General features: G+C 50.7%; 1 protein-coding gene across 5 annotated transcripts; it reads left to right on the top strand.

Annotated features, from left to right (window-relative positions):
• The first annotated feature begins 790 nt into the window (after positions 1–790).
• ST6GALNAC1 (ST6 N-acetylgalactosaminide alpha-2,6-sialyltransferase 1) lies at positions 791–21555 on the top strand. Of its 5 annotated transcripts, XM_068655085.1 has the most exons (10): positions 791–1865; positions 2550–2647; positions 12127–13024; positions 16627–16795; positions 16992–17163; positions 17382–17520; positions 18063–18166; positions 18729–18818; positions 19869–19968; positions 20373–21555. In XM_068655085.1, the coding sequence occupies exons 2-10, from the start codon at positions 2628–2630 to the stop codon at positions 20541–20543; spliced, it is 1863 nt and encodes a 620-aa protein (XP_068511186.1). In that variant the 5' UTR covers positions 791–1865; positions 2550–2627; the 3' UTR covers positions 20544–21555. The 5 variants fall into 5 exon arrangements, with proteins under 5 accessions (XP_068511186.1, XP_068511187.1, XP_068511184.1 ...); XM_068655086.1 differs by lacking the exons at positions 791–1865; positions 2550–2647 and adding an exon at positions 6259–6507; XM_068655083.1 differs by lacking the exons at positions 791–1865; positions 2550–2647 and adding an exon at positions 7344–7369.
• The last annotated feature ends 3615 nt before the right edge of the window (positions 21556–25170 follow it).

The following is a 25170-nucleotide window of genomic DNA, read 5'->3' as shown; positions in this document are numbered from 1 at the left end:
TAGGATATATGAATCCCAGTCACCCCTGAAATAGGGGAAGTGACTTTTTGAAAACTTATTTCTAGGGGGAGATTTTCTTTCAGCTGTTTTCAGGCTGCCCATGGACACACGGGTGTTGGGCCTTAGTCCTTCTCTCCCTTCTCGTGTGTAGGCCCTGCCAGTTTCAACAACCCTACAATCTCACTGTTAAATTAGCAATGCTGGGACTGGGGTGATGAGACAGTTCCTTAAAATGTCCTGAGGAAATTGCACGCTTTCCTGCAGAACACTGTCTTCTAAAAACTCCTGTCAGCACAGTGGAGGTGGAAGGATTTCTGTTTGGCTATTTGTTTACATAGTTATTGGTATTTTGGTATATATATATTGGTATATTTTTGGTTATAATACCTCATTCAGGCAACTGGAAGGTCCAGCAGCCTGTTGTGCTGCCCTAAAACCTGCAGGGGATTTCAGTCCCAAGCTTTCTGCTCTCCCCTGTAGCTGTTCTCACAAATAACGTACACATCAGAGGGCAAAACTAGGGGAAGAAACCTGATGTTAATGCAACTGAGAATCTAATTTCGTCAGGAATTTCTGAGGGATACAGGCATAAAAAGAAAACCTGGCGTCGTTGGCTCTTGGCCCTGCTCTGTCACCGTGAGGAAATGCCTGCTGTGAAGCACCCACCGCTGAAATGTTCTGCCTGGGACAAAGCAGAGTTGGGTGCTGTGAGATCCTGCGGATTGGGGTGTTGGTGAGCAGTGCCCTGCTCTGAGACACACTGCCCGTCCAGATGGGTTCCTGTGGGGCAGCAGGAGTGGCACCTCCTTTCTGGTGCCACTCGTTCTCTTTGCCAGCTCGCCCTTTAGCCCTTTGTGGCAAATGGTTTCTGAACAAAGGGTGAGCTGTCATCCTAGTTTGCTCGTGGATATTCTGTACCCAGGGATGATGGGCATTGTGTGTGACAGTTGGATAATATTTATCCTGAGAAGACTACGGAGGTGGTGTTGATGTCTCTGTTCACCTTTCCGCAACAAGAGACGGGGCAGATCCCTGTTGTAATTTTATCACAAAATGGTGGGCTTCACCTTGCCCTTTGCGGCCTTATCCACCCCCTGAGCACCCTAACTGAGGACAAACGACCATCTCCATATCTGTGAGGGAGTGGAGTTAGGATCTGAGAGCCTGAGACTGATCCATCATGTCGTCCTAAGGGGACAGAGCAAGTGATGATGGCAGCGGTCAGGCTCTGTCCCCTCCACCTGGGGGGTCAGCATGTGGTGGGACAGCAGAGGTGTGATCCAAGACCAACTGGTTCAAACCTCCCTTCCCTCTCTAAACAATTCGAACAGATGGCAGGTTGCTCTGCATTTGTTGCCTCTCTCCTGTCCTTGAGTCTGTTTTGCACTTTGTAAGAATCAGAAAATTGCCATAAATGACCCTCCAGGCCTTTGGGTGGTTAATTTAGAGAAAGGTGTGGCTGGGAGACTGGCTGTATGCTCCTCAGGTCACTTAGCTGACACTATTGACAAGCCTGGCATGTAAAATCATGTTTCAATGCACTTAGGAAGGGATGGGGTAAGAAGGGCACGTTATTTGCCAGTTCTGCTCTCCGGGCATCAGTTCCACCTGCCAGATGGGGTGGTGAAACAGAACTTCATCATCCGGACTCTGACTCAAGCCAGCTTTGTGCAGTTGGTGGCTGAGAGCTTGCAGGTATGAGTGTGACTCGGTTTGCCCTTCAGGAAAACCCCGGTGATGTTGGTGACTGCTGAGCCTGGCTTGGTTTTGGCATTCCAGGTGCAGTTTGCAAAGCAGGCAGGTGGAATGGGTGTCTGTGGCTGAGTGTACCTAACCCCGAGTCCCTGACGCAAGATCGGGCAGCCGTAAGATACCGTTTTTGTTGATTTTTTGTATTCACTGAATAGTGTTTAACAGGGAACAATAAACAACTGAAGGGGATGACCTTGTAGAAAAACTATTGCAATTAATAAGATCCCTAGGCAATAAATTGTTTTGAAGGATAACAAACCAAAGGCTAATCATATGACGTGACAGGAAGTATTTTTATTTCCTGAACAGATTAGATAGCAAACCATATGAAAAACCCACAAATAAAATGCTATTATCTTTTATATGACTATTTAACTTTAAACAGAAAGAGCAATTAAACCAAAAGACAAGGTAGTGTACATTTTTCTGATTCTGAAATCAAATTGTATTTATCAAAGTTCCATCCAGGACACCGTGTAGTTATTCTAATGTATCTGTGGGACACTTGTCATCATCCAAATGATTTTCGTAGGCAGACTTGCTGAACAACAAGTGAAATATTTTGGCAGTGGCAAAACAAAAAGCCCACTTTAGAGCTGCTGGAGCATTGTGGCTTCAGCCATCAGGGTTCTCAGCATGTTGTGGTGGAGCCACCAGTGTCTAGATAAAGCTAAAACCAAAAAATAAACCCTCATAGCTCTGGCGAAAGCAGGGCTGTTGGCATCATCCTGGTTAAATTCTCATGTGTTTAACTGCCTTTTACTGCTCCTTTACTGTCTCCTTTCTGCTTATTTCAGGGAACTTCTGTCTGAAAACATGTGGTGCTGGAGCACGGCTGGTCGTACCCCTGCAGTAAAGTCTGTGTTTCTGTACCAATGGGAGGAAACGCAGTGAGGTAATACCCAAATGCATCAGGACAAATTACATAAATGTTATCAACCCAACTCTTGTTATATGCTATTGGATTCTCAGGCTGCTTTACCATACTGCTCCACAGAACAGCACAAGTTGATAAACAACCAGAAGTTATATTCTAAAGTCCTTATTTTTATAGAATCATTTGGGTTGGAGAAGACATCTGAGATCAAGGACAGCCACTGGGACAAAGGATTCTCAGTGTCTGCTCTTGATTGTTTTGTGCATTGACTTATCAATATTAATTTATTTTAAGTAAATTTGGCTGCTGTTTACTTATGGTTATAAGATCAAAGGGTAAACATAAACTCTGACATTAACCAAGCTGAAAGGTTCAGTGGGGCAAGATTGGTATCATAAAAAACTGGATAGAGATTTTTTTACAGTTTACACACTGGAGCGTGATGCAGTGTTATGGATTGCTTAAGGAGAGGGAGGGAAAACACTAGCACTGAACAATAAACAAACTGCAGCTCGTATCTCCTTGGACCCACGGGTGTGGTTCAGATATCAATGTGATGCCTAGGGACTGCATGAGGTGTCTCTTCCAGCCTTTGTGGCTGGGGTTGTGTGGTGTGAGTAACTTGCTCTACACAAATGGCATGCAGTGTCTGAGAGCAAAATGCATGCTGCAGGGAGGAGAGAGCTCTGAGTGCAGGCTAGTGGGGATTGCCACAAGGGCTAAAGGCCACCAGTGTTTGGCATCATCCTGTTAACAACACAGCTTAGACTGTTTCTGTTAGAGTCTTGATCATTCTCATTGGATAACTAAGAGCGGGGAAACAAGGTTCAAGGTGCAAGCCACAGAACTCGGGATAAACAGACCCAGTGTGTGTCCTGCTTGATTTCTCTGTGCCATGGTTTTCGCTGGGGGAGCACCTGTCTTCAGGAAATGTAGTTTATGGGAAGAGATGTATAATAACACAGCATTCTTAGAAACGGACTGGATGATGCTCCTGGCCCAGGCTGAGACCCTGCAAATCTCCCTTAAGATCTAATGCGTGCAAGGCAAACCCCAGCTGAAAAGATCCTAAGTAACTTCCAGGGAACTGGGAGAGAATGGTGTGCTATTCCTGAGCACAAGGATCTCACATTTCCCCTAAAGCAGCAGCGTGCTGCTCTTCTGTCCAGCAACTTCTTTGCCTGTGATTTTCTCAGTATATTTATAGCTGATGTGCAGCTGGGGCAGCAAAGAGTCACCTTCTCTCCCTGGCTGGTGAAAGCCTTTGCCAAGTTAATAGGAGTAACGTGGAGAAAAGTAGCACAGGACCTCTAGGTTTCTAAATAAAATAGGGGAAGAACTGTTGAATAGAAGACAATATACGGAAGAGAGAAGGGAAGAAAAGCATGAAACCCATCTAACTTTTCACGGGACCCCATGGCTTTGCTACTCCTGCAGCTAACAGTGTGAAGGCACTGATACATTTGTCAGGGACACAGAAGAAGGCACTGTGAGGCCACAAATTTCCAGCTGTAAGGTAGGGACATGATGATTTCCACCACTCAGGAAGCAGGCTTACATTCCTGTAGCACTTAGCATCCTTTGGAGTGAAAAGTTGTCCTGCCAGAGGTCAAGAGTGATGGTTTTTGGTGTTGAGTCAGTGGGAAGAGTATGGGAAAAGCCTTCCCAAGAATTATTTCACTTCTGGTTTCAAAAGTAGTAGACCTGCACAGCTGTGATTCTGTAATCCAAAGGGACTTTGACAGGCTTGAGAGGTGGGCCTGTGCGAACTTCACGAGGTTCAAGAAGACCAAGTGGAAGGTCCTGCATCTGGACTGGGGCAATTCCAAGCACAAACAGGGTGGGCAGGGGAATGGATTGAGAGCAGCCTTGAGGAGAAGGACCTGGGGGTGTTGGTTAATGAGAAGCTCGACATGAGCTGGCAATGTGTGCCTGCAGCCCAGAAAGCCAACTGGGCTGCATCAAAAAGAGTGTGTTGGCAGGTGAAGGGGATTATCCCCCCCTGCTCTCATGGGACCCCACCTGGAGCCCTGCATTCAGCTCTGGGGCCCTCAGCACAAGAAGGACACAGAAGTATTAGAACGAGTCCAAGGGAGGGCCGTGAAGGTGATGAAGGGGCTGGAGCACCTCTCCTGTGGAGACAGGGAGTTGGGGGGGTTCAGCCTGGAGAAGAGAAGGCTCCAGGGAGTCCTTAGAGCAGCCTGCCAGTACCTGAAGCGGGCTGCCAGAAAGCCGTGGAGGGACTTTTTGTCAGGGAGTGTAGTGATAGGACAAGTGGGAATGGCTTTAAACTAAAAGAGGATAGGTTTAGATTAGGTATAAGGAAGAAATTCTTTACTCAGAGGGTGGTGAGGCACGGGCACAGGCTGCCCAGAGGAGCTGTGGCTGCCCCATCCCTGGAGGTGTTTAAGGCCAGGCTGGATGGGGCTTGGAGCAACCTGGGCTGGTGGGAGGGGTCCTGCCCATGGCAGGGGGTTGGAATTAGATGATCTTTAAGGTCCCATCCAACCCGACCCATTCTATGAATTAACAACTGTGCAGATGCTGATTTGTGCAGCCAGGTGTGAAATGCTGCGAGGTGTGCCTGCGTGTCTTATCAGGGGTGTGGAGAGGGATGTAGGTTTTGTGGTCCTTCTGTTTCCCTCTCCAGAGCAACAGAGAATCCCGGAATGCTCCTGTTCCTGGCAGCTGTGAGAGGCAGGAATTAAAAAGGCTGTTTTTCTGGTAAGGGGGCCAGCTAAACATAAGTTTAATAAATTAGCTGCTCACCTGTCTACAATACTGTCCTGCTGATATGGGAACAACTTTCTCAGAGATTCCCCAGAGGGAACAGAATATTTTTTAACTTTCCATCAAATAGGTTGTGAAGGAAAAACAAACAAAAGAAAAAAAACAAACCCACAAATCAACTGTGACGTGGTATCAGTTGTGTCCCTGTCTGTCAGCTCTCCGTCATGCTAGGCTTCCTGTCGGGGTGGGACAGACAAAAGGATGTTGACTTGGTGGAGGCGTTTGGATGGTGAGTGCACAGGGCAGAGGCAAGTCAACAAGATTTGGTACACTGCCCTCAAAAGCTTGCACTCAGATTGTTGGCGTAGCTCAGACTCTAGCTGGCAGCCACAACACACACAGCTTAAAATCTAACTGAGATAGTTTGTTTAAAAAACACAACAAAACAGGCAAATCTGTTTTTTTATCTGTCCAGGGTGTAAGTAAGGATGTATTTAAGTGGATCTGGAATTAAATGGTGTGCTATAGATGGAAAAGCACTAAGAGAACCATCTTCGCTTGATGGTCCCGGATATTTTCCTAGAAAAAAAAGCCTTGTTTTCAGTGCTAAAGAGCAGAAGAATTGCTGTAGGCACCGGTGTTGGTGGCTGGACACCCTGGACATGGAGCAGTTGTGCCAGAGCTAGGAGTCTCGGCACTACAAGGGTAGCAGCATCTCTGGGGATTGCCAGCAGGGCTGCAGAGAAGCTCACAACCTCTCCTCTGCCGAAGGAAGCTGGGATCTGGCCTGTGGCTCTTGAGATGTTGCCAGCTGCTGTGTCAGGTGCAGTCTTGTTAATTATCTCCCTGGATGTGGGGGTCAGAGAGCAGTTTTTAAGGGCTGTGAGCTGTTTCTCAGGAGTCACACTGCTTACAGAGAGTGAACGGAGCAGCTCTGCTCTTGGCCTCTGCTTTCGATACGGTCATCCCTAATCTTGGATGAGAGTTCGTGCACAGCCCCATCTACTAAGCTGACCTGGTGTTTGAGCTCGCCAGCCTGGCTGAGCTATGACGGGCTGACTCCAGTCGTGGGGGTGGAAAGATGGTGAAATAATGTTCCATAGAAGTCCGAGGCGGTAGTCTCTGAGGGCATGTTTTTTCACAAGAAGGTGAGAAGCTGTATGTTTGGCGTAGCAAGCCTGGGTTCGGCCACTCTGCCTGCCAGAGATTCGGATATTCCCCCAGGCACGATCTTTGTCAAACACAGAGTACTACAGACATGTTCGCCGATTGCCAGCGCAGTTCCTTAAAAGCAAAGGAAGCTGTCTTTTTTTCTGGTTATAGGAATCTTGCTCTCCCTTGTGGCTCTTGGTTTTGCAGTGATGTTACATGGAAGGACTGGAAGGAAAACGTTGGCTGCCTCCAGAATTTCCCTTTGGGATCCTGCTAACAATAAAAGCCTTATAGTCACACGCGAGCAGCTTCTTCCAAGCGGTATGCCTAGGGCTTGAAAAAAGAAGGCTAAAATGAAGCCACCGGTATATATGGTGCATATCAGTGCTTCAGGACTGCTGTCTGCCACTGGAAGGGATCTTCTGAGCACTGAGTCGCTGCTTGCCTGCTGCACACCCAGATCTGTAGCACATCTCTCCAGACCTGCCTGGAGCTCCTGAGGGCTACCCAGGAGTAGGGCAGTACCACGGCTGATTCCCTTCTCAATGCCTCTAATTATGCAGTGGATCTCCTTTGATCTTAGGGTCACTGTGGGAAGGATGAGATGTTTCGCTGTAGATGGAAGCAGGGTCATAGCCTGGACTAACAACCTCCCCCCTGTTTCTTCAGCACCTTTCTTGCTGTTTAACTTTTCTCTCCTAGGCCCTCTGATAACTGATATTTTGCACTTTGCCCCAGAGACCATAATTTATCTGCAATTATGGGCAGTAGAGAAATGCAGCTACTTCTGAGTCCTTGTACAGGGAATCCTTGCAGCTTTTTTTTTTTTTTTTGCTGTGATGTGTGGATGGGTACGAGGTAGGTGTGAAATCTGATTGGCTTCCTTGTAACTTAAAGCTCTCTGTGTATTCAGGAACAGTGTGAATGTTAGCTTTAAAGAATTGTGATGTCAGCAAGAAAATCTCAATCTGAGCTTAATTATTGATGAGAGCTGTACAAACCAACTTCTGTAGTAAGAGGCCATATAACCTTTTTCATTTTAACTGTTAGGGTTAATTTTTAACTGCTTCCCATGGGTAAAAATATCCATTTGCTGTAGTACGTAAAACTACATCTGCGTTATTCATCTGTGCTCATCTTTCCCTCTGCTAGTGGGGAGATGTTTTTAGGACTGCTAGAAGTCGATCTCTAGGCAAACTGCTGATTTTCACGAAAAAGAGAGGTTGAGACCTGAGGATTGTCAGGTGCTACATGTCAATGAGGAGCAACACATCCTAGATCTGAATGTCCTGACTGCTCTACTCCAATTGGGGTGTGAACCCCAAGGTTGCAGCAGGGATTCATTACCCTTGGAGAGTTTCACATGCACGTGGCATCCGTGAAGCTTTGTTTGACCTGACAGTGTGGTGATCAAAGCCTGGTTGTAATGTTTAGTTCCCAAACGACCAGGGTCCTAGTAAGGACAGTAGCATAGAAGGCAGTTGTCTGTGCATGATGACAATTCACACATGAGAAACATGAAATGTTTCATGGGATAAAAATTCAGATATATTGAATGCTTCCTTGAGACCAGCTGAATTTCAGGTAGCTGTGCTGTGGGGGTCACCGAGGTGATCCAATTCTGAATTCTCCAACTAGCCACAGACCCAAATTCATCTGTGTCCTGTTTGAGTGCTGTCATTTTCTGCCACTCAGTGACCACTGTGAAGTGATAGGTTGAGAGCTGAAAAGCCAAAAGTAAAAGCCCAGTCCTAGCCATGGTACTGGAGGAAAGTTGACTGAGAGCTCCAAAAGCAGAGCAGCTGGAGAGCACGTGGTGCTGCTACCTGTACAAGCAGCTCAGAGCTCAGGTGGCTTGTTCCTGAGCCAGCTGGGGAATCTGAGCTCCAGGCAAGGCTGTGCAACAAGTCTGTCAGCAGTAGCGGGGCTAGTTTGGGATGCAGTTGATTCTTTCCAAGGAAGTGAAATGCCGGATTGCAGTTTTTCCAGTTGCCTCAAAGGCAGGTCAGCTTTGTTAGAGAGGGAGGGGACTGGCTGGCTGCGCCCAGCCCTGCAATGCGCTAGCTGAGCACTAAGCTGCCTTAAACACAAATTCCTCCTCTGTAGTGGATTTGCAAGGAGTCCGACTCCGACTTGTAGCGAAGCAGTCACAAGGTAAAAACGGATGTGTATGATGTAGCCATCAGCTTTTTGGGGCAGGGATTGGCTTTGGATCGGAGCTACCGGCAGTTACATCAAGAAGAAAAGAGCAGAGATCTGTTTATGGCTACGCTGAAAAATCTTCCTGTGCCCATGGGCAGGTGGTAGTCTGAAAGTTAGTTTCTTTGCAGAGTGTGGTGCTCTCCTAATTCACACTTTAATCCCCAGATTTGAGGCGAAGGGTTTCCTTCTCACACCAGACTAACCTCACTGAGGAAAATAGAAGAAACCTCCATTGGCTGCAGGAAAAGGTGTTTCGTTCCCTGCTCCGTGTTGCAGTGAGCTTAGGGTGACAATCGGGAGCAGTGCAAGGTGGCTGGCTGCTCTGAGGAGTTGGATCTGTGTGCAAAGTGTCCGGGAACGTCGGCAGGGAGGGTGTGCGTGTTCTCATAGGGAAACCCAGAGAGAAGACCAGCCCACTCCTTCCACATACCTGTGGAAAGCACTGCCTAGCAAGCACCTCTGGGCAGCAGCAGCAGAGCCTCTCGCCTCTCCCAGGCATCTCACCATGCTTCTTTTCATCAGAAAGCTTTCGATAGCTCCCAGAGCCTTCGTTGGGCTTCTTGGCTTAATGCTACTTTTCCTCACCGTAACTAATTTTAGCTCCTTGTTTGGCTTGGAAAAAAGCGTTTTCAGGTAAGAGCCCAGCTTCCTTGCAATCCATGCTGCCTGGATATCCTCTCTTTCATTCCTCTCTCCTTTTACCCTGGAAGTTGCACTTCCGATCTGGGTTAGGTGCCCGCTTTGCTTTAGCACACCACGTTGCATGCAGTCAGAGCACGCTGCTAGAAGCTCGCAGGCTGAAACTTTCTGCTGTTGGATCACCACCTTCTAGTGTTTCCTCGCATAGCTGTTCAAGAAAGCAGCTTTTGTTTTACTGACTCTGTTTTCATAGTTTGGCACTGCATCGTATTTGCTTTTACCTGGTGGCTCCCGTGAGGACCTCATTCAATACTAGTCCAGATTGCATTACTGGGATTGATTTTCTGGGTTACCTTTATGCTTAAAGTGAACTCTGCATTTAATACAAATCTGCAGTGTGTTGGGACACTCGTGTCATGCAGACATGATAAATACAAATAGTATTTTTTATATAAGTGATTAAGTAAATCCTACAAGAATGGGTGTGGAGGGAATTACAGTGCAGACCACGGTAGTGTCTCTGGTACTATTGTCCAGAAGCTCGTTCGTGTGTTAAATCAGCAGATAACTGAGCTTTTCCTACTACAAACACAGTTCTCACATTGGTGCCCTGCGCTGTGTAGGAAGCACTGCTCCCCAGCCTCCCCACCACCCCTGGGTGCTCCCAGCTCCCCAGTGAGCTCATCTTGGGGGGGTTACTTTTTCTGGAAACATCCATATTTTTGAAATTTTAGATAAAACACAAGGCACGAGTGGTATGTGGCTATCTATTCAATTTCTGTGCTTTTATACGCAACATAAAATACAGTGAGCATCATTTTAATGGTTTTATTTCCTACTTGTTCCTGGGCTCTGTAAATTGCAAAGGAAAATGACAGTAAATATCGTTGTGCTTCTACAGCTGTTTGCCAGCTGCATTCTAGAACCCAAAATTTGGTGGGCTGGGTTGACCAGTTGTCTGGATTGGGAGAGCAAGGTCCTGTGTAGGCACAAGCCACGGGGGTTTGACTGCAGGAAGCAAGGTTTTGGATATGAAGGGCCTTCACTTTTGCATTTTGCCCTCTGTTTGGCTTAGTATTTGAATTTGAAGTGTAATAAAGCTAGAACGGAATCTCTTCCCTGTGAGATAACACGTGTGTGGGGTGAATGGTTTGGCATGCTGTCCCATTTCATTGTCCTCTGCCTTTTAATTTAAAAAAATTAAACATCTTAAAATTACAACAGAAAATCATCCAGGGATTTAAGAATTGCCAGTACTACCTTACTGAACTTCTCTTTACGTAGAGTATAATTAAAAACTTCCCTTTTATTAGGTAGCATGCAGTAGCACATTTAAACATGAAGCACTGTGATAAAAAACAACTGCTGTGTACTGGGCTGAAACTGGCTAAAAGAGAGGAGGTAGAGGAAGAGCTGATAAGCCATTTACCAGCATGTCTGTCCAATAGAAATGATGTTGGAAATGTCCAAATATCTGATAAAAACTGGTTTTTAAAAGTCTCCACAGGCTGATAATTTCCTGGCCACTTGAATGAATGGCATACTGCTCTGAAGCTTCAGCAGCAAGCTGCTCTCTCCAGCCTGCTTTCTGTGGAGTTGTTTTTTTTTTTTTTTCCCCATTTATCACCCTGGAAGCAGCCCACAGCATCATGTAACAACTGCGTCATGCAAACAAGTGCATCACGCAAAGGGCAAACGTAGTGTGAAATCAGCCCGCCGAAACTCCGCTGCTTTATCCCGAGCAGCTTTGCCGTACGTCCGAGCTCAACCGCGGCATTTTTTCAGCTTCCTTTTTCCTGTTCCACCCTTCAACCATGTGTAGATAAGAAGGAATGTTTGGGACGAAATCCCACTGCTTTTTGCCTGGGTGATTTTTCTGGGTTTCGGCTCAATCTTCTTTTTGCAGGTGGCTCTTCTGCTGTTGGCAGCCATATCAACGGGGTTGCAGCAGGCTGGTGGCCACTAGTGGGGTCTTCTCAGGCTCTGTTTTGGGTTTGGTCCTCTCCAATGTTCTTATAAATGATCTGGATGCAGGACTGGGATGCATACTAAGTAACTTTGCAGGTGATACTAAATGAGGACCTGTTGATTCCCTCAAGGGTGGAGAGGCTTTGAAGAGAGAGCTTAACAAAATAAGAGGGCTGGGCAATCAACAACTACAAGATTATAAAGAAAATGGTAACAACAGGACTATTTTATGGCCATAATTTCCAATCTTGTAAGTGCAGGCTGTGTAAAAGAAGTGACATATGGTAAAGGAATAAATTTCACTTTTTATCAGCCTTCCCTTTCTGAGTCTCCTCCGATCTTCATACTCTGCTGCTGCAGCACCTGGCTCTGCTGGCAAAGAAGGCAGAGCACCAGGTGGCTGCCTCCACGATGCGTCCCATGTCCTGAGCTCAGCATCTGAGAAACACAATCCTACAGTGCCCTGCGGACGTTGCTGGGGTGTCCTGCCCACTGCTATTCTCTGCTGGTTTGCAGTTGCTGCCAATGTGGAGGATAATTCATGAGCAAAGTGCCAGAGAGGAGGATGTAGTCTCCCAGATGAGCTTGCTTTGTGTGGAAATGAGCAGTGTTCAGGACAGAATGGGACAGGAATTTGAATAATGCTTTGGTGTGGCAAATATGTAAATGAAATTGAATTCAGGCAGCGTCCTGCAGAGAAGGATGTGTTGTGTTGCTTCCCTGCAGAAACTCGGTGGCGGATTTGCAAAAGAAATGTGCTGGAAGCTGCTAAGTGTGTGTGATGTGTCTGCTTTTCCTTCATTCAGGCCATTCAGTATTTTCCAGCGCGTCCCAGGTGTGCAACGAGTGGACACCCAGGAGCAACAAGGTTCAGACTATTCTGCTAATGGGAACGCAAGTGGAATGTCCGAGGTGGGTTTGGAGAGAAACACTACAAGGCTTGAACAAGGCACAGCTGAGAGGACACCGAGCTGGGAAGAAGAGGAGCAGAAGAACACAATGAGACCACTTCCCGGGGCGGAGGAAGCCAAGGAGAAGGTGACTGTGAAACAACCCCCTGAGGTGGAGGGGATCAGGAGCACTACAGTGGAAACAGCCACAAGGGTGGAGGGAAACAAGGAGAAAACAGCAGCGAGACTGGCTCCAGGGGCAGAGGAAGCCATGCAGAAGGTGACTCTGAAACAGCCCCCTGAAGTGGAGGAAATCAAGAGTACAACAGTGGAAATAGCCTCAAAGGTGGAGGAAAACAAGGAGAAAACAGCAGCGAGACTGGCTCCAGGGGCAGAGGAAGCCATGCAGAAGGTGACTCTGAAACAGCCCCCTGAGGTGGAGGGAATCAAGAATACAACGATGGAAACAGCCACGAGGGTGGAGGGAAACAAGGAGAAAACAGTGGTGAGACAAACCCCAGGGGGAAAGGAAGGGGTAAATGACAAGACAACGCCAAAATCACTTCCCAGGGGAGAGGGAGCCAAAGAGAAGACAACAGAGAAACCATCCTCTGGGGTGAAGGTAGCTCATGGAGACAACACAACCAAAGACAAAACAACACCAAAAGACCCTTCTCTGTCAGCGAAAACCGTGCGACCCGTGACTCAGACTGCTGCAGTGACAGCAAAGAGGCTGAGGGCTGCTGACTTCAAGTCTGAGCCACAGTGGGATTTCGAGGATGAGTACCTGCTGGACAGCTCGGCTCCACCAGCGGTAAGCGTGATGGCCGTGCGTGTTTGTCCCTGTTGACCTCCTTATCTGGGAAATCTCTCTCCTCCTAGGTGTGCCACAAGGTGATCCTGCTCTTAGGTGCCTTGCTCTATTGCACAGGCACACAGTGCCTTCATCTCTGTTGTATGCAGCCCAGCTAAAAACCAAACAGACACACAAAAACAAAACAAAAACACACACAAAAAACCCACATGGTCATGGGGAGGGAACAGGAGCAGGAACACATCTGAGCATCTGCTTACCCAAAAATGTATTTATCAAAGCAAGTCAAAAAGGTTTTGGCAGCAGGGGGGGACCTGACGTGCTCGTGCTGTGCTGTAAAGGAGGATGGTGAGGAGGGTCTCACAGGAACGGAGGCTTCCTTAGTTGCTTGTGCTGAAGTCAAAATAAGGTCAGAGCAAAAGCATTAGATGATGCGTGATAAGCAGTTGTGTGCCTGCTCTGCAGGCAGTAGGGTGGAGACTGTTTCCGTTTTTCATGTTTTTTATTTGTACTGGTGAAAATTAAACTACATGTGGGTGTGCCCCATTGGAGTACCGATGGTTAAAAAATAACTTTTTTTTTTTTTTTACTTGTTTATTTTAAGGAAGATGGGAGTCTTTACCAGGTGCTGGGGATTCACCTTTTCCACCCTGTATGTAGAGCAGGCAGATTCTTCACCCATTTGGAGCTCCTCTGACTCAGATGGTGCCAGTTGCTGCTTAGGATTTCCTTGCTGTGCGTGGAACCATCACCACAGCAGAACAAATCATAAGAGATCCATCATAAAACATGTCTTGCTTTTTTTGTTTGTTTGTTAAATAGGAACAACTGTAGGGCTGGTCAGCACAAGAAAAGTATTTTGGTAGAGGTGAAGATGGGAATCGCAAGTGATAGAGTTGTACCTGTCAAAGCAGCAGTGCTTGCACAGCTGCAGCTTCTGTTTTCAGATAGATCTTGTTTGTTGGGAGTCTTGTTCTGATGGTTAATTCTCGTGCCTACCTCTGATTGCCCATGTAGGTCATGTTATAGATTACCATCTTCTGAAATGGTAAGTCTAGTGCCAACCACCAGGCTGTCCCAAAAGCCATGGAATCTGAAAGCAAGTGCTTTTCTTCTCATTTCTACGCTGAACTCGTATTCTGACCGTATTTATGACCTTTCCTATAGCTCCTTCTTGAGCTCCTTTTTGAAGCTATAGGTGTAAGAATCTAATTTTAAATTATATTTGAGCATCTCAAAATTCCTCAAATCTGGAATGAAGTCATGAACTGTAGCAAAGTCCTTGGCAAGCAGGCAGGAGCAGGTGAAGGTGCGTATTTCTCTCTCTGTTCCCCATTTTATGCTGGTAACTCGGGATAAAACCTACTCAGCAGTTTTCCTTGGCACCCCTGCTGCTGGGCAGGCAGGCAGACATCTTCTGAGTGGGGCTGGTGTTTGTGCCTGGGTGGAAAAGGCCTTTTACTGCTTGTGTGCTCAGGGAGGAGGGAGGGTGTAGGCAGGTGAGCAGAACACAGGAACCCCCGTTCTGGCTCAGTGCTCTTAGATGAGCCATTTTGCCTTTTTGAGGTCGTAATGCTCCAGTTTTCTCCCATTGCCATACGCCATGGTGCTGGCATTAAGGGCGAATGCAGATGTTGCTTCAGGGGTCTGCCAGGGCTGCAGGCACCGTGTTGTTCTGCTCACACCCCTCCCAGTGGAGCAGGGGCTGCTCCTGAAAAAGTTAATCCTGTTCCCCAACCTCAGGGTGCCCAGGATGCCCTGGGAGGCGTACGGAGAGCAGAGGTAGCTGAGCTGGGCTGGTAAAAGGTCCTGGGACAAGCATTACTGCTTTGGAGTTTGCTTTTCGAGCTCTCTCTCCCTTGTGGCATCTTTCTGTGGTGCCGTTTGCCCCTTTTGGCAGTGAGTGCCATTCTTTTGCTGACAGGGTGTGCATTGAACTGCTTGAGAGGAGAGGCTGGCCCTTCTGTTACCCAAAGATCTGTGATTCTTTCACCCAACGATCTGTGATTCTGCTAAATGCGAGGCTTGGCTGTTAAACCCTTGAGCTCGCATTCTGGCCCAGCCTTGCTGAGACACAGCAGAAGGGCCTGGCAGACGATCAAGTCTGCCGAGCAGGATGTGCATCTTTGTTCCTGCTCTCTCCTGGGCTTGAGTCACCCAAAATACAAATGGGAGTGGGTGAAATAGGAGGCTGAGTGTGTACACACGAACAGGCAATCCCTGACCCCTCCTGCCCAGCGTTACTGCGCTGCGTGCCTCGAGGTTAGGCCACCAGGATCCTGCTGCTGGCTCCCAGATGCTCCTGTCCTCCCCAGTGAGCCGCAGAGCACGTGCACCCATGGCAGAAGCTCGGAGCAGGAGCTGGCAGAGGAACGTGAGCTGACAGCTTACAGCGGGAAGCCGAGAGCGTGTTCTGCTGTCAGCGGGGTTGCGGGCCATCTGGGCGTGCAGAACGGCTGGTGGAGTGTGAAAAATCCTTGCACGGTGGTGGAAAGAGGAGGAAATACACGCGGGAGGGTCTTTAGTGAGGGTTTGGATCTAGACAGCACGCACAGGGTCTTGTTCCCAAAGCTGATCTCGAATTGTGGGAGAGGGGGAGTGACTGGAAGCACAGCAACCTGCTTTGTGTCCCCTCTGCTGTTAGCTCCAGCCTAGCTGTGGAGGCATGAGGAGGAGCAGGCCTTGGGCAGGATCAAGTACAGCATGAGCCAGCAGGGAACATCCTCGTCTCTGGACGTGAAACATGCTGCAAATGAAATGATGCCAACGTCAAACCCTCCACGGTGTTCTTCTCATTGTGCTGCTGTGACAGGCACGATGTCGCCGTCACCTGCAGCACGGAGCCCAGCTCAGCTGTGGAGCAGGGCTTTGGCCATGTCTGGGCATTGCTGGGGGTTTGGGGTGGACACACAGCTCCACTCCGGTCTTCTTTCATCTTTTGGTACTAAGTATTTGGTGAAGGTGGCTATGAAAAAGCCCAAACTGACTCCGTGGAAAATCCACAGCAGTGGACTGGAGCTCTCCATCTGCACACGCAGGCTAACACTTGCCAGCTGCACTGAGCCTGCTCTTGTTAAGAGAATAAACTGACTTGGATTCCCTTATCGGCTACGTGCCACCCTGTGATTGCTTTATGACATTGAGCAAGTTGTTTGCATGCTTTTTCTTATCTGTTGAGGGAGTGATAATGGTGATCTGATCCTCCCGGTTTGTCAGTGAGTGGATTCGTGTGTTGCCTGGGGCAAGGGCCTTGTGAGGTGCCTTATCTGGTGGATTCAGGTGGGTTTTTGCATCAGGTAGAGGGGTCCAAAGCTGTTAAAAACGTGTGAGCATTTTAGGCCTGTTGTTCTTATGGGGAAAGTCCCGGAGACCTGCAGTAATTCTGTCTTATCTGGCGGTGATTTTCCATCAGCTAATTGTTAATCTAATGCTGAAATTGTTCATGGTGTTCACAGTGATGGGGGCACTGGAAGGGATGGATTCTGAACCCCTGGAGCTTCTCTGCTTCTTTCCAGTACTCTCACACACAGAGACGTGCACTGGCACTCAGGTTTATCAGCTCGCTGCTAATCAGCCCTTGTTATCTCTTCTTGTTTTTCAAGACCTGCTCCGAATCAGTGAAGGCCAAGGCTGCCAAGTCGGACTGGCTGCGAGACCTTTTCCTGCCTAACATCATGCTCTTTACCGATAAGAGGTACTTCAACGACAGAGAGTGGGACCGCCTGGAGCACTTTGCACCTCCCTACGGCTTCATGGAGCTCAATTACTCACGTGAGTCCCTCGGGGCACGTCAGGATGGGATCCCCAAACCTCCCACAGGAACTGGACGCCAACTAGCTGCTGGCTGGCAGGATCTCCCTGTCAGAGGCATCAGGCTGGGCAGATCTTATGGGGGAAACCGTGGTGGTTTCCCTGGGTCCATCCCCAAGGCTCTTGATGCTAATTCTTCCCCATGTTTGCTTCACAGTGGTGAAAGAGGTCATGACATTGCTGCCCCCACAGCCCCACCAGCAGCTGCTCCTGGCCAACAGCAGCAGAAACGAGTCAACGTGCATTAGCTGTGCTGTTGTGGGGAACGGGGGAATACTGAATAACTCCGGGATGGGCCAGGAGATCGACTCCCATGACTACGTGTTCCGGTAAGGCCGTCTGATCGCTGCTCCCTTACAAGATCTTATGGGGGAAAGCTGTTCTGGCTAGCAGCTAATTGCGCTGACTCTGAAGCACCAAAATGGTTGGTGGCAGGAAAAGATGAAAAATCAAAAAGGTTTTTTCTCTTTTCCTGTTACAAACATGGTGCTAAGGTTTTTGCAAGGTCATCTGCTAACTCTGCTCCTCTGTTTATTTCCTTGGCTAGGGTGAGTGGGGCTGTAATCAAAGGTTATGAAAAAGATGTGGGAACAAAAACCTCCTTTTACGGATTCACAGCCTACTCCCTTGTGTCCTCTCTCCAGATCTTGGGACACAAAGGGTTCAGCAAGATTCCACGGGGAAAAGTAAGTCCGGTCCATGCTGTTTGCTTGCACAGCTTTGACAGGATGCTGTTAGCCTTCAGTTCTGATCTTCCTATGTGTGATGAGCAAAGGGGCTGAGCTAATCCTTTAGCATTACCCTTGGCGAGGGAACCTGTATTGGCTTGAGAGTCAATTTTCACAGTGGCAAGTTGCTTTAGTCCTACCCCAGCCCTTTAGAACAGACGAGAATTGGTCACTTGGACCTACAAAGATCAAGTCCCACTGCCTGACCGCTTCAGGGCTAACAGACGTTAATGTTATTAAGGGCATTGTACAAATAATTACTGAACATTGACAGCCACCTCTCTAGGGAGCACGTTCCAATGTTTGAACTCCCTCACAAACCTTTGGCATGTTGGAGTAGCTATACATCAGATGTCCTCTCCATTCTGTTTCGGTGGGATAATTAAAAGATCAGAGGTGTGTGCCTGAAAAACTCGGTGAACCTAGGTGCCCGCTTGCTTTTTGGTGCTACAGGGTGTCTCTCTCCTGTGCTGTTCATTAATGCTCACTTTTTGTCTTAGCATATCAGATACATTCACTTCCTGGAGGGAGCTAGAGACTACGAGTGGCTGAAGGCTCTTCTGCTGAACAAGGACATCAGGAAAGGATTCCTGAACCACTACGGGTAAATCAAACTGGCCCCACCTCTACACCCTTCAGTGTGGAACTCTCTGCCCTACCATCTTCCTCTCCACAGTGCTCAGTCCTGCTGAGATGCAGGCCAGGGTCAAGCTGTGTGAAACCCTCCCTCCTCTTCCAGATTTATCTGGAGAAATGTATTATTTCCTCCCCAGCTATGAGCACTGCTGTAACCAATACATCTCCTTCTTAGAAATAGCTGGGTTTAGAGATGTGTGGCTTGAGCTCAGAGAAAGCTGTGGATGAATGCATGCTGTTGCTTGCTTTGGTGTCTGTGCGTGGTCCTGCTCATAGATGGAGGCCTGATTTCACAATGTCTTGTCTATGAGCATGCATGTTTTAGACATTTGTTTCCCGTTGTTGCTTCTCTTTCTGTGTCTCTTCCTCTGCAACACAGGCTGTGGAGGCTTTGCCATCTAAGAAATGTTGCAGAATAACTTAAGAGTGTTTGTGATTCTTCTCTCATCACCAAGTGCATCAGGGCTGATGCTTTTCAGCCGTGATGAAATACAGAAGCTTGTCCTGAATCTCCATATTCCTGTCCGTAGGCAAAGGCCCCGGGATAGATTCGATGAGGATTTCACGTTGGACAAATACCTGGTAGTTCACCCAGACTTCCTCAGATACATGAAAAACAGGTGAGCTGGGGACTGTGTGCTTTGTGGCCAGCACCAGCGCTCTCTGGGTTCTCTCTTCCCAGCCTACTCTTGTAACTGCAGCTCAGCCACACTGGCAGACTTGGGGGAAGCTTCAGCAGTGTGCCAAGTGCTCGGTGGTATTGCAGGGTAAGGTAGTTGTGGGCAGAACCACAAACATCTCATCTGTGAGCTGGAGAAACAAGAGCTGTCAGACAGTTTGGCTGTCTGCATCCAACAGAGGTCCCAGGCAGGTGTCAATGTTAGGTGTTGGCTCAAGTGCCAGAATGGTTGATGTCGTTCAGGACCAACCTTTCACGTTCCCCATTGCTCAGCACCCTGGAGGAATGCTCTGTAACAGTCCTCCTCTCCTGAGATCCTGCCTTAACCCAAGGGGCTGGCTGTGCCCTCAGGCACAGTAACGGGCTCTTCTTCAGTATCCCATTCACCTGGCCTGGCTGCGCTTCTTTGTGTCCCCAGTCCTTTCCACTGTCACTGTAAGATCTGCCAGCTGTGGGCCTCGTGGCCAGGAGGTGTAGGCAGACGAGTTCCCGTTGTGCCCTGCTTTGATTGTGTTTGCCCTTCGGTCTCCTTGAGCGCTGCGTTACGCCTCCTCAATAGATAGCACACGCAGTGCCAGATGGCTCACACTCCCCTGCTTGTCCTGCTGTCTCCCCTCTGATTTGGGTCCTTTCCAAGGCTAAGAGGGCTCAAATGCTATTTTTATTTTTTTTTTCTGACTCCTACCTTCCTAACAACTGCTGGCACAAAACACGGCAGCTCGCAGTGGGTTTTGTGACCCTCCTTTGGCAGAGCAAGGCTCAGTGCAGGTTTGCAGGTTTCGGTGGAGGGGATGGGAGCATTCTGGGCTGGCCTTGTGCTTTACAGCACTACCCACACGTGAGCACAGTCGTGGCTTATCTGAAATGCTCAGCATGGCCACAGGCTGCTGCAAGGAAGGAAAATGCCACATGAGCCAAGGAGGACAAGCCGTTCCCAGCTTGAGCCAGCACAACCAGCAGCTGCTCCACGCTTTCTTCTCTTCTGCTGCAGGTTTTTAAAATCTAAAAGTCTGCAAAAACATTACTGGCGGCTGTACAGACCCACAACGGGAGCATTCCTGCTGCTGACTGCCCTCCACCTCTGTGACCAGGTAAGGGCATGGTGATCCTTGCACACAGCCCAGTCTGGAAGCAAGGACAGGATAACTGGGCAGAGCACGGCTGGCCCCAACCCTGACTGTCATGTGCCTGGCGGTTATATGGCTTCTGGTCAGCTGGGAGGGAACAGATCAGGGACAAGAGAAACAACCCTGGTATAGCTCACAGGGCCTGAGGGCTGTCATGCTTCCCAGGGAGGCATTTGAGAGGAGATCAGGCTCTCTGGAGCCTCTTTTCACAATCTAGTCCATTTTGGATGCCCATGCAGGGCCACTGGGAGGCAGCCCTGACTTGCAGCCCTGTCCTGTGCTTCTACCTGTTTGGGAGCTGTGTAGGATTTCATTTCGCTCCCTCTGCCTTCGGTATCTCTCCCCGCTGAGCCCTCTGCCTTTCCCAGGTGAGTGCCTATGGCTACATCACGGAAGGTCACGAGAAGTACTCAGACCACTACTACGACAAGGAGTGGAAACGGCTGATCTTCTACATTAACCATGACTTCAACCTGGAGAAGCAGGTGTGGAAAAAGCTGCATGATGAGAATATCATTAGGCTCTACCAGAGATCCTGATTGCGTGGCAAGGGACATTGCCTGGGAAATCTCAACACCACCTCAAGGAGACCTCCAGATGAGTAAGAGGGCCACCAGGGCCAGGGTTAGCTCTGGACTTCCAGGCACAGTTTCATCTCCACAAAGATATTTCCCTCCTTTGGAACCTTTATTCTCTCACAACGCTTCAAAAAATGTGCAAATTCTACAGACCAGGAGAACAGCAGCAAAAAAAATGCCACCAAAAAAGGCCCAACTGACTGGGCTGCCACTGTTGTGGGTGGCTGCAGGTGCTCTGGTGTTGGGAGAGAGGAATCCAGGGTGAATCCAAGTAGCATCCAGGCTTTCCCTCTGCAGGGAGGCGGTCCTCAGGCCGGGGCCAGTTTTGTTCTGGTTGGGTTCTCACTGCTGGTGGTGCCCCTCTTGGAGCCGGGTGCCTTGTCTAAGGAGGCTTCCCCTGCAGTGGATGGAGGTGGACACACAGAGCTTGTCTCAGGAGGCTGCCTTTTGTCCTGGAGGTGCTGCTGTCACTCCACTCGCTGTAGAGATAAAGGGTGGACTGGACACTTGGCTACCAGATGGTTTATTCGAGAGAGGATGAGACTTCTGCCCCCGAGTGTGGCTTCGCTGTGACACCTCCAAAGGAGCACTGTGACATCTGGGGTCCAGTCGCTGCCCTGGGCCCCGCTCACAAGGGAAGGCAAACAATCCCCGGAGCGTAGCAGGCTGCCAGAAGTCGTGCCTCCTGCTGTGGGGCTCCCCTGGCTGCAGATCCTGTTTAACGGTCCCGGTGTGCCAAGCCGGTGCCTGGCTTTGGCACGTGTGGCTCCCAGCTCTGCCAGGAGCACCGTGCCTGCCTCCTGCCCGCGGAGGTAGGAGCTCTGCAGCTCCGGGGCTGGATGCTCTGCTGTTGCTGCTGGCTGCAGCGCCCGCATCGTGCTGGGAGAGGCATCGTGGCAGCCAGCAAGGCTTCCGAGCGCTGGCCTTCAGAATGTGGTTTTGTAAGCAAAATAAACGGCACCACTTTGGCCAACCCTGTGGTGTGTGATTATTTAGTGGGCATCCGAAGCAGCTGTTTAAAGGCTGAGATAGCGGGTAATGAAACCGGGAAAGGGAGGGAGAGGAAGAGGCAGGGCTGACTGTTAATTAAAACTCAGTCTGTGGGTGCTGTGCTACTTGTATGGACACAACTGAGCACTCTCCGGTTGCCCACCCCGCTGTTGCAGGAGGGGGATGAGAGCTGGCCAAATGCCCCCCTGAGAACGTAGATAAGCACCAAGAGAGCTCATCCTTGTCCCAGCAGCTCCTCTCTGGGTATATCAGATGCTGGAGATGAGAGCATGGGGGCTGGATATTTCCCCCGTGACACCCCACAGGAGAAAAGCCACTTGCAGGGTGCAGACAGGTGCAGCACCCCTCCCTGCACCCACCAGGCTCTGTGCTGCGGCCGGCCCTACATCCACTGCCCGGTCCCAGCCGACCCCCTCTGCCTGTGAGAGGTTTTCCTTTCGCCCAGCATTTCTCACGGGTGCTGCAGCATCTCCGGGGCTCCAAGGGAGGCATTTCAGCATGGGTTGGCAGCGGGGTTTGTCCCGACTGATTTCCTTTGTCTCTTTATTGCTTGTGCTGTGGAGAGATCAAGTGGTTTCTCATGGGTAAGCGGGTTTGCAAAGGCCAGACCCTACCCCCACCAATAACCTAAATAATAAATCCAGCTTCTCTGGGTGAGGGTGTAGCCCGTGGTGTCGTGCAGTTACCCAAAATTCAGCATGCCTCTGTCGGGAATAACTTCCAGCCCTGTGTGAGCTCCAGACCCATGCGGAGCCATCATGGGATTTGGGGCAGACCCCAAATCCTTCCCGAGCAGCAGACGGCCTCCCCTAGAGGGACACCCCAATGGGGACTGGCCGCCTTCCAGGGCCAACCGAGGCAGCCTCCCGCTGCAGCCAGGAGCTCGGGGCTCAGCAGGACATCCCCGTCCCCTGCAGCCGGGCCACCCATGGCTCTGGGTGGGCAGCGAGGTGGCTTTGTTCCTTGCCCATGCACCGGGGCCCTGCCGAATTGCTGCGGGTTGCTTAGTGACCACCTCCGAGCGGCTATTCTTCCCGTCTGAATAGGGCTTTTCTCCTCCCAAGAAGTTGGAATAAGTTTCTGTTAAACTCCTCCCTGCCCCCCTCTTCTTCTTTTGTTTCCCTCTCTTCTGGGAAACGGGACAGGGCTGAGCAAGGGGACCATGGTGGGCAAGGAGGGGACAGGCTGGCAGCCCCCAGCCCACGCTTTTTTCCCCCCGTGCCCAGCTCCTTCGTGGCTGAGGTGTCCCAGAACCAAGGGAAGGAAATTTCCTGGCGTGTTTTCCCCACCAGCAGACCTCGTTCCCTCCAGGCTCTGCTCCTGGGATGGAGCCAGCTCCGCTGAGGGTTTGGAGCCCTGTGGTTTGGTGCATCCCCTGGGGGGAAAGCGGCGATGCCGAGCTGTGCCAGCGCATCCCCAGCCTCCCTGGCACAGCTAAACGGAGCCGCAGGGATAGCCAAGGACAGTGCCATGGTGCAGGGCCACCCAGCTGTCCCCACCTATGTCCCTGCGGCATTGTCCCAGTGCCACCAGGTGGCAGCTCCTGTTCAGGGACCCGCCAGCACCCTGCTGTGTCCGACGTGTCCACATCTGGTGGCCAAGCACCCTGTGGCTGCCCGCGCTGTGCCAGGGACGCTGTCCCTGGGCGTCCTAAGCTTTGTAATGCCCGCCTGCCCCTGGGGTTATGGCCTGGGACCTCCTTCAGGTACTTGGGGACATGTGCAGAAGCGATTTGGTGGCTTCGAGTGCCACCCAGCTGCCAAGGATGTGCCAAGGTGCAGCCTTGGCTTGTGCAATGTGGCACGGTGCTGGAGGCATCACGGCAGCAGGATGAGCTCTGGTGTCCTCAGCACCCAGTGCTCCTCCTGGGGTACAAACACAGCACCCAGGGCTCCTCCTGGGGCATGGACACAGCACCCAGTGCTCCTCCTGGGGACACAGCACCCAGTGCTCCTCCTGGGGTGCAGACACAGCACCCAGTGCCAGCTGGTGGCAGCACCCTCTCCCCTCTGCCAGCCAGGAGCTCCAGGGTCTGCAGGATTTAAAGCGAGATGTCGAGCCTCTGATCTGGGTAAGAAACACAGAGCTGGGCATCAGCACACCCAGAAGTTTCTGTCGCATTTGTCCTGCTTTTTCTGGAACTTACCACGAGGTGGAAGTACCGCCGTGCCCCGCTCCTCCCTGGGCTCCCCAGGAGTTAACACAGCCTCTGGATGCTCCCAGCGGGGCTGCGAGAGACAAATCCTCTCCCTCGCAGTGCCACATTCCTGGCGGGGCCTCGAATCGTTTGTTTGGTTTCCTCGCTGCCCTTTTCACGGCGTGACGCCTCACCTGTCCCCAGCAGAAGCAGGAGCTGTGGCCGACTGCGTGCTTGGGGGCACGTCGCTGCTGGGCTTTGGCCGGGTTGGAGGAGGCAGATTGGGGTTCCTGGGCTGTGCCGACCACCCCATATCCCTCTCCCCCAGCACTGCTGCGTGTGCCACGTGTGACATCCACATTGTCACTCCCGTCCCTCTGTTCCCAGGCAAGAAACCCCAAGCAGCGAGGTGAGCTGGACACCACTGGACACCAGCACCCAGCTTCCCAGCATGGAGCGGGCACTCCCAGGCAGCACAAAAACCCCTGTGCTGGTGACTCGCCACGTGGTTTTTGTATTTATTTGTGTTATCCAAGCAGAGAGAGGATTTGGGGGCAGGCCCTGCGTGCGCAGCGGCGAGGCCTGCACCCCGCTCACCCTGCGTTCCCTCCTGCCTCAGCGATGTGGCAGCGGGGAAATGCAGTCAGACGAGAAAAACTATTGATAACAGGGGAGGGTGACCAAGATAAAGGAGCAGCCCGTGGCTTTGTTATGCACACAAGTACCAGATGACCTCCGGGCTGTTGCCTTGCAGCGAGCCCTGACCTCTGGGTGGGTGTTGGAGCAGGGCCCCGCGGGCAAACAGCTCCTGGGGACGCAGCGGGCCCCGGTTCCAAGGGTTTCCTCTGCCAGGCACTGTGGGGTTTCCCCAGCCTCTTCGGGCCCTCAGGCAGCAAATCCCAGGTGCTGGGAAGGCGCCAGGCTCCCTCCATCCCTCCTAAAGCTGTGTTTGCAGGCGGGGGCCATGCAGGCAGCCATGGGGCCAGCAGCATCGCGCACTCAGAGACCGCGTCCCCTGTCCCCAGCTGTGTCCTTGCAGGACAGAGCCTGGCCAGCCCCCTGGGCCATGTGGCAAACACAATCCCCTGTTTGAGCAACCCCTGGGGCCGTTTGGCCTGCAGAGAACCGGGCAGGATCACTCCAGGCCTGCCCTGCCCGGCCCGGAGCTGGCGAGAGAGCGGTTGGGGTTGTGCCACCCCAATTTCTCAGAGGTGTTTTCCAGCTCCGAGCCCCTCCAGGCCATAACCCAGAGCCTCAGCGGTTGCCTCATGCCCTGCAGAGACCTTCGGACTGTGTGCTGGGCTTATCTCCGTCCCGCTCAATGGTCCGGGGCTGACCGGCAGCACCGCCATGCACAGCAGGCTCCGTGATAAGAGCGGGGCCGAGCCCGGCAGCTGCTGGCACAAGCCACCACGAGCCACGGTGCTGTCCAGCTTGCCA

This window comes from Anas acuta, chromosome 18, assembly GCF_963932015.1.
Source record: "Anas acuta chromosome 18, bAnaAcu1.1, whole genome shotgun sequence".
NCBI lineage: Eukaryota > Metazoa > Chordata > Aves > Anseriformes > Anatidae > Anas > Anas acuta.
Note: the sequence above shows the minus strand (reverse complement) of the source record. Positions and strands in the feature narration are given on the sequence as shown.

Coding starts and splice junctions, on each gene's coding strand:
- ST6GALNAC1 (XM_068655082.1), top strand. CDS start 9,219: ATGCTTCTTTTCATCAGAAAGCTTTCGATAGCTCCCAGAGCCTTCGTT. Junction 13,025..16,626: donor ACAGCTCGGCTCCACCAGCG/GTAAGCGTGATG, acceptor TTGTTTTTCAAG/ACCTGCTCCGAATCAGTGAA. Junction 17,164..17,381: donor TCCCATGACTACGTGTTCCG/GTAAGGCCGTCT, acceptor TTCCTTGGCTAG/GGTGAGTGGGGCTGTAATCA.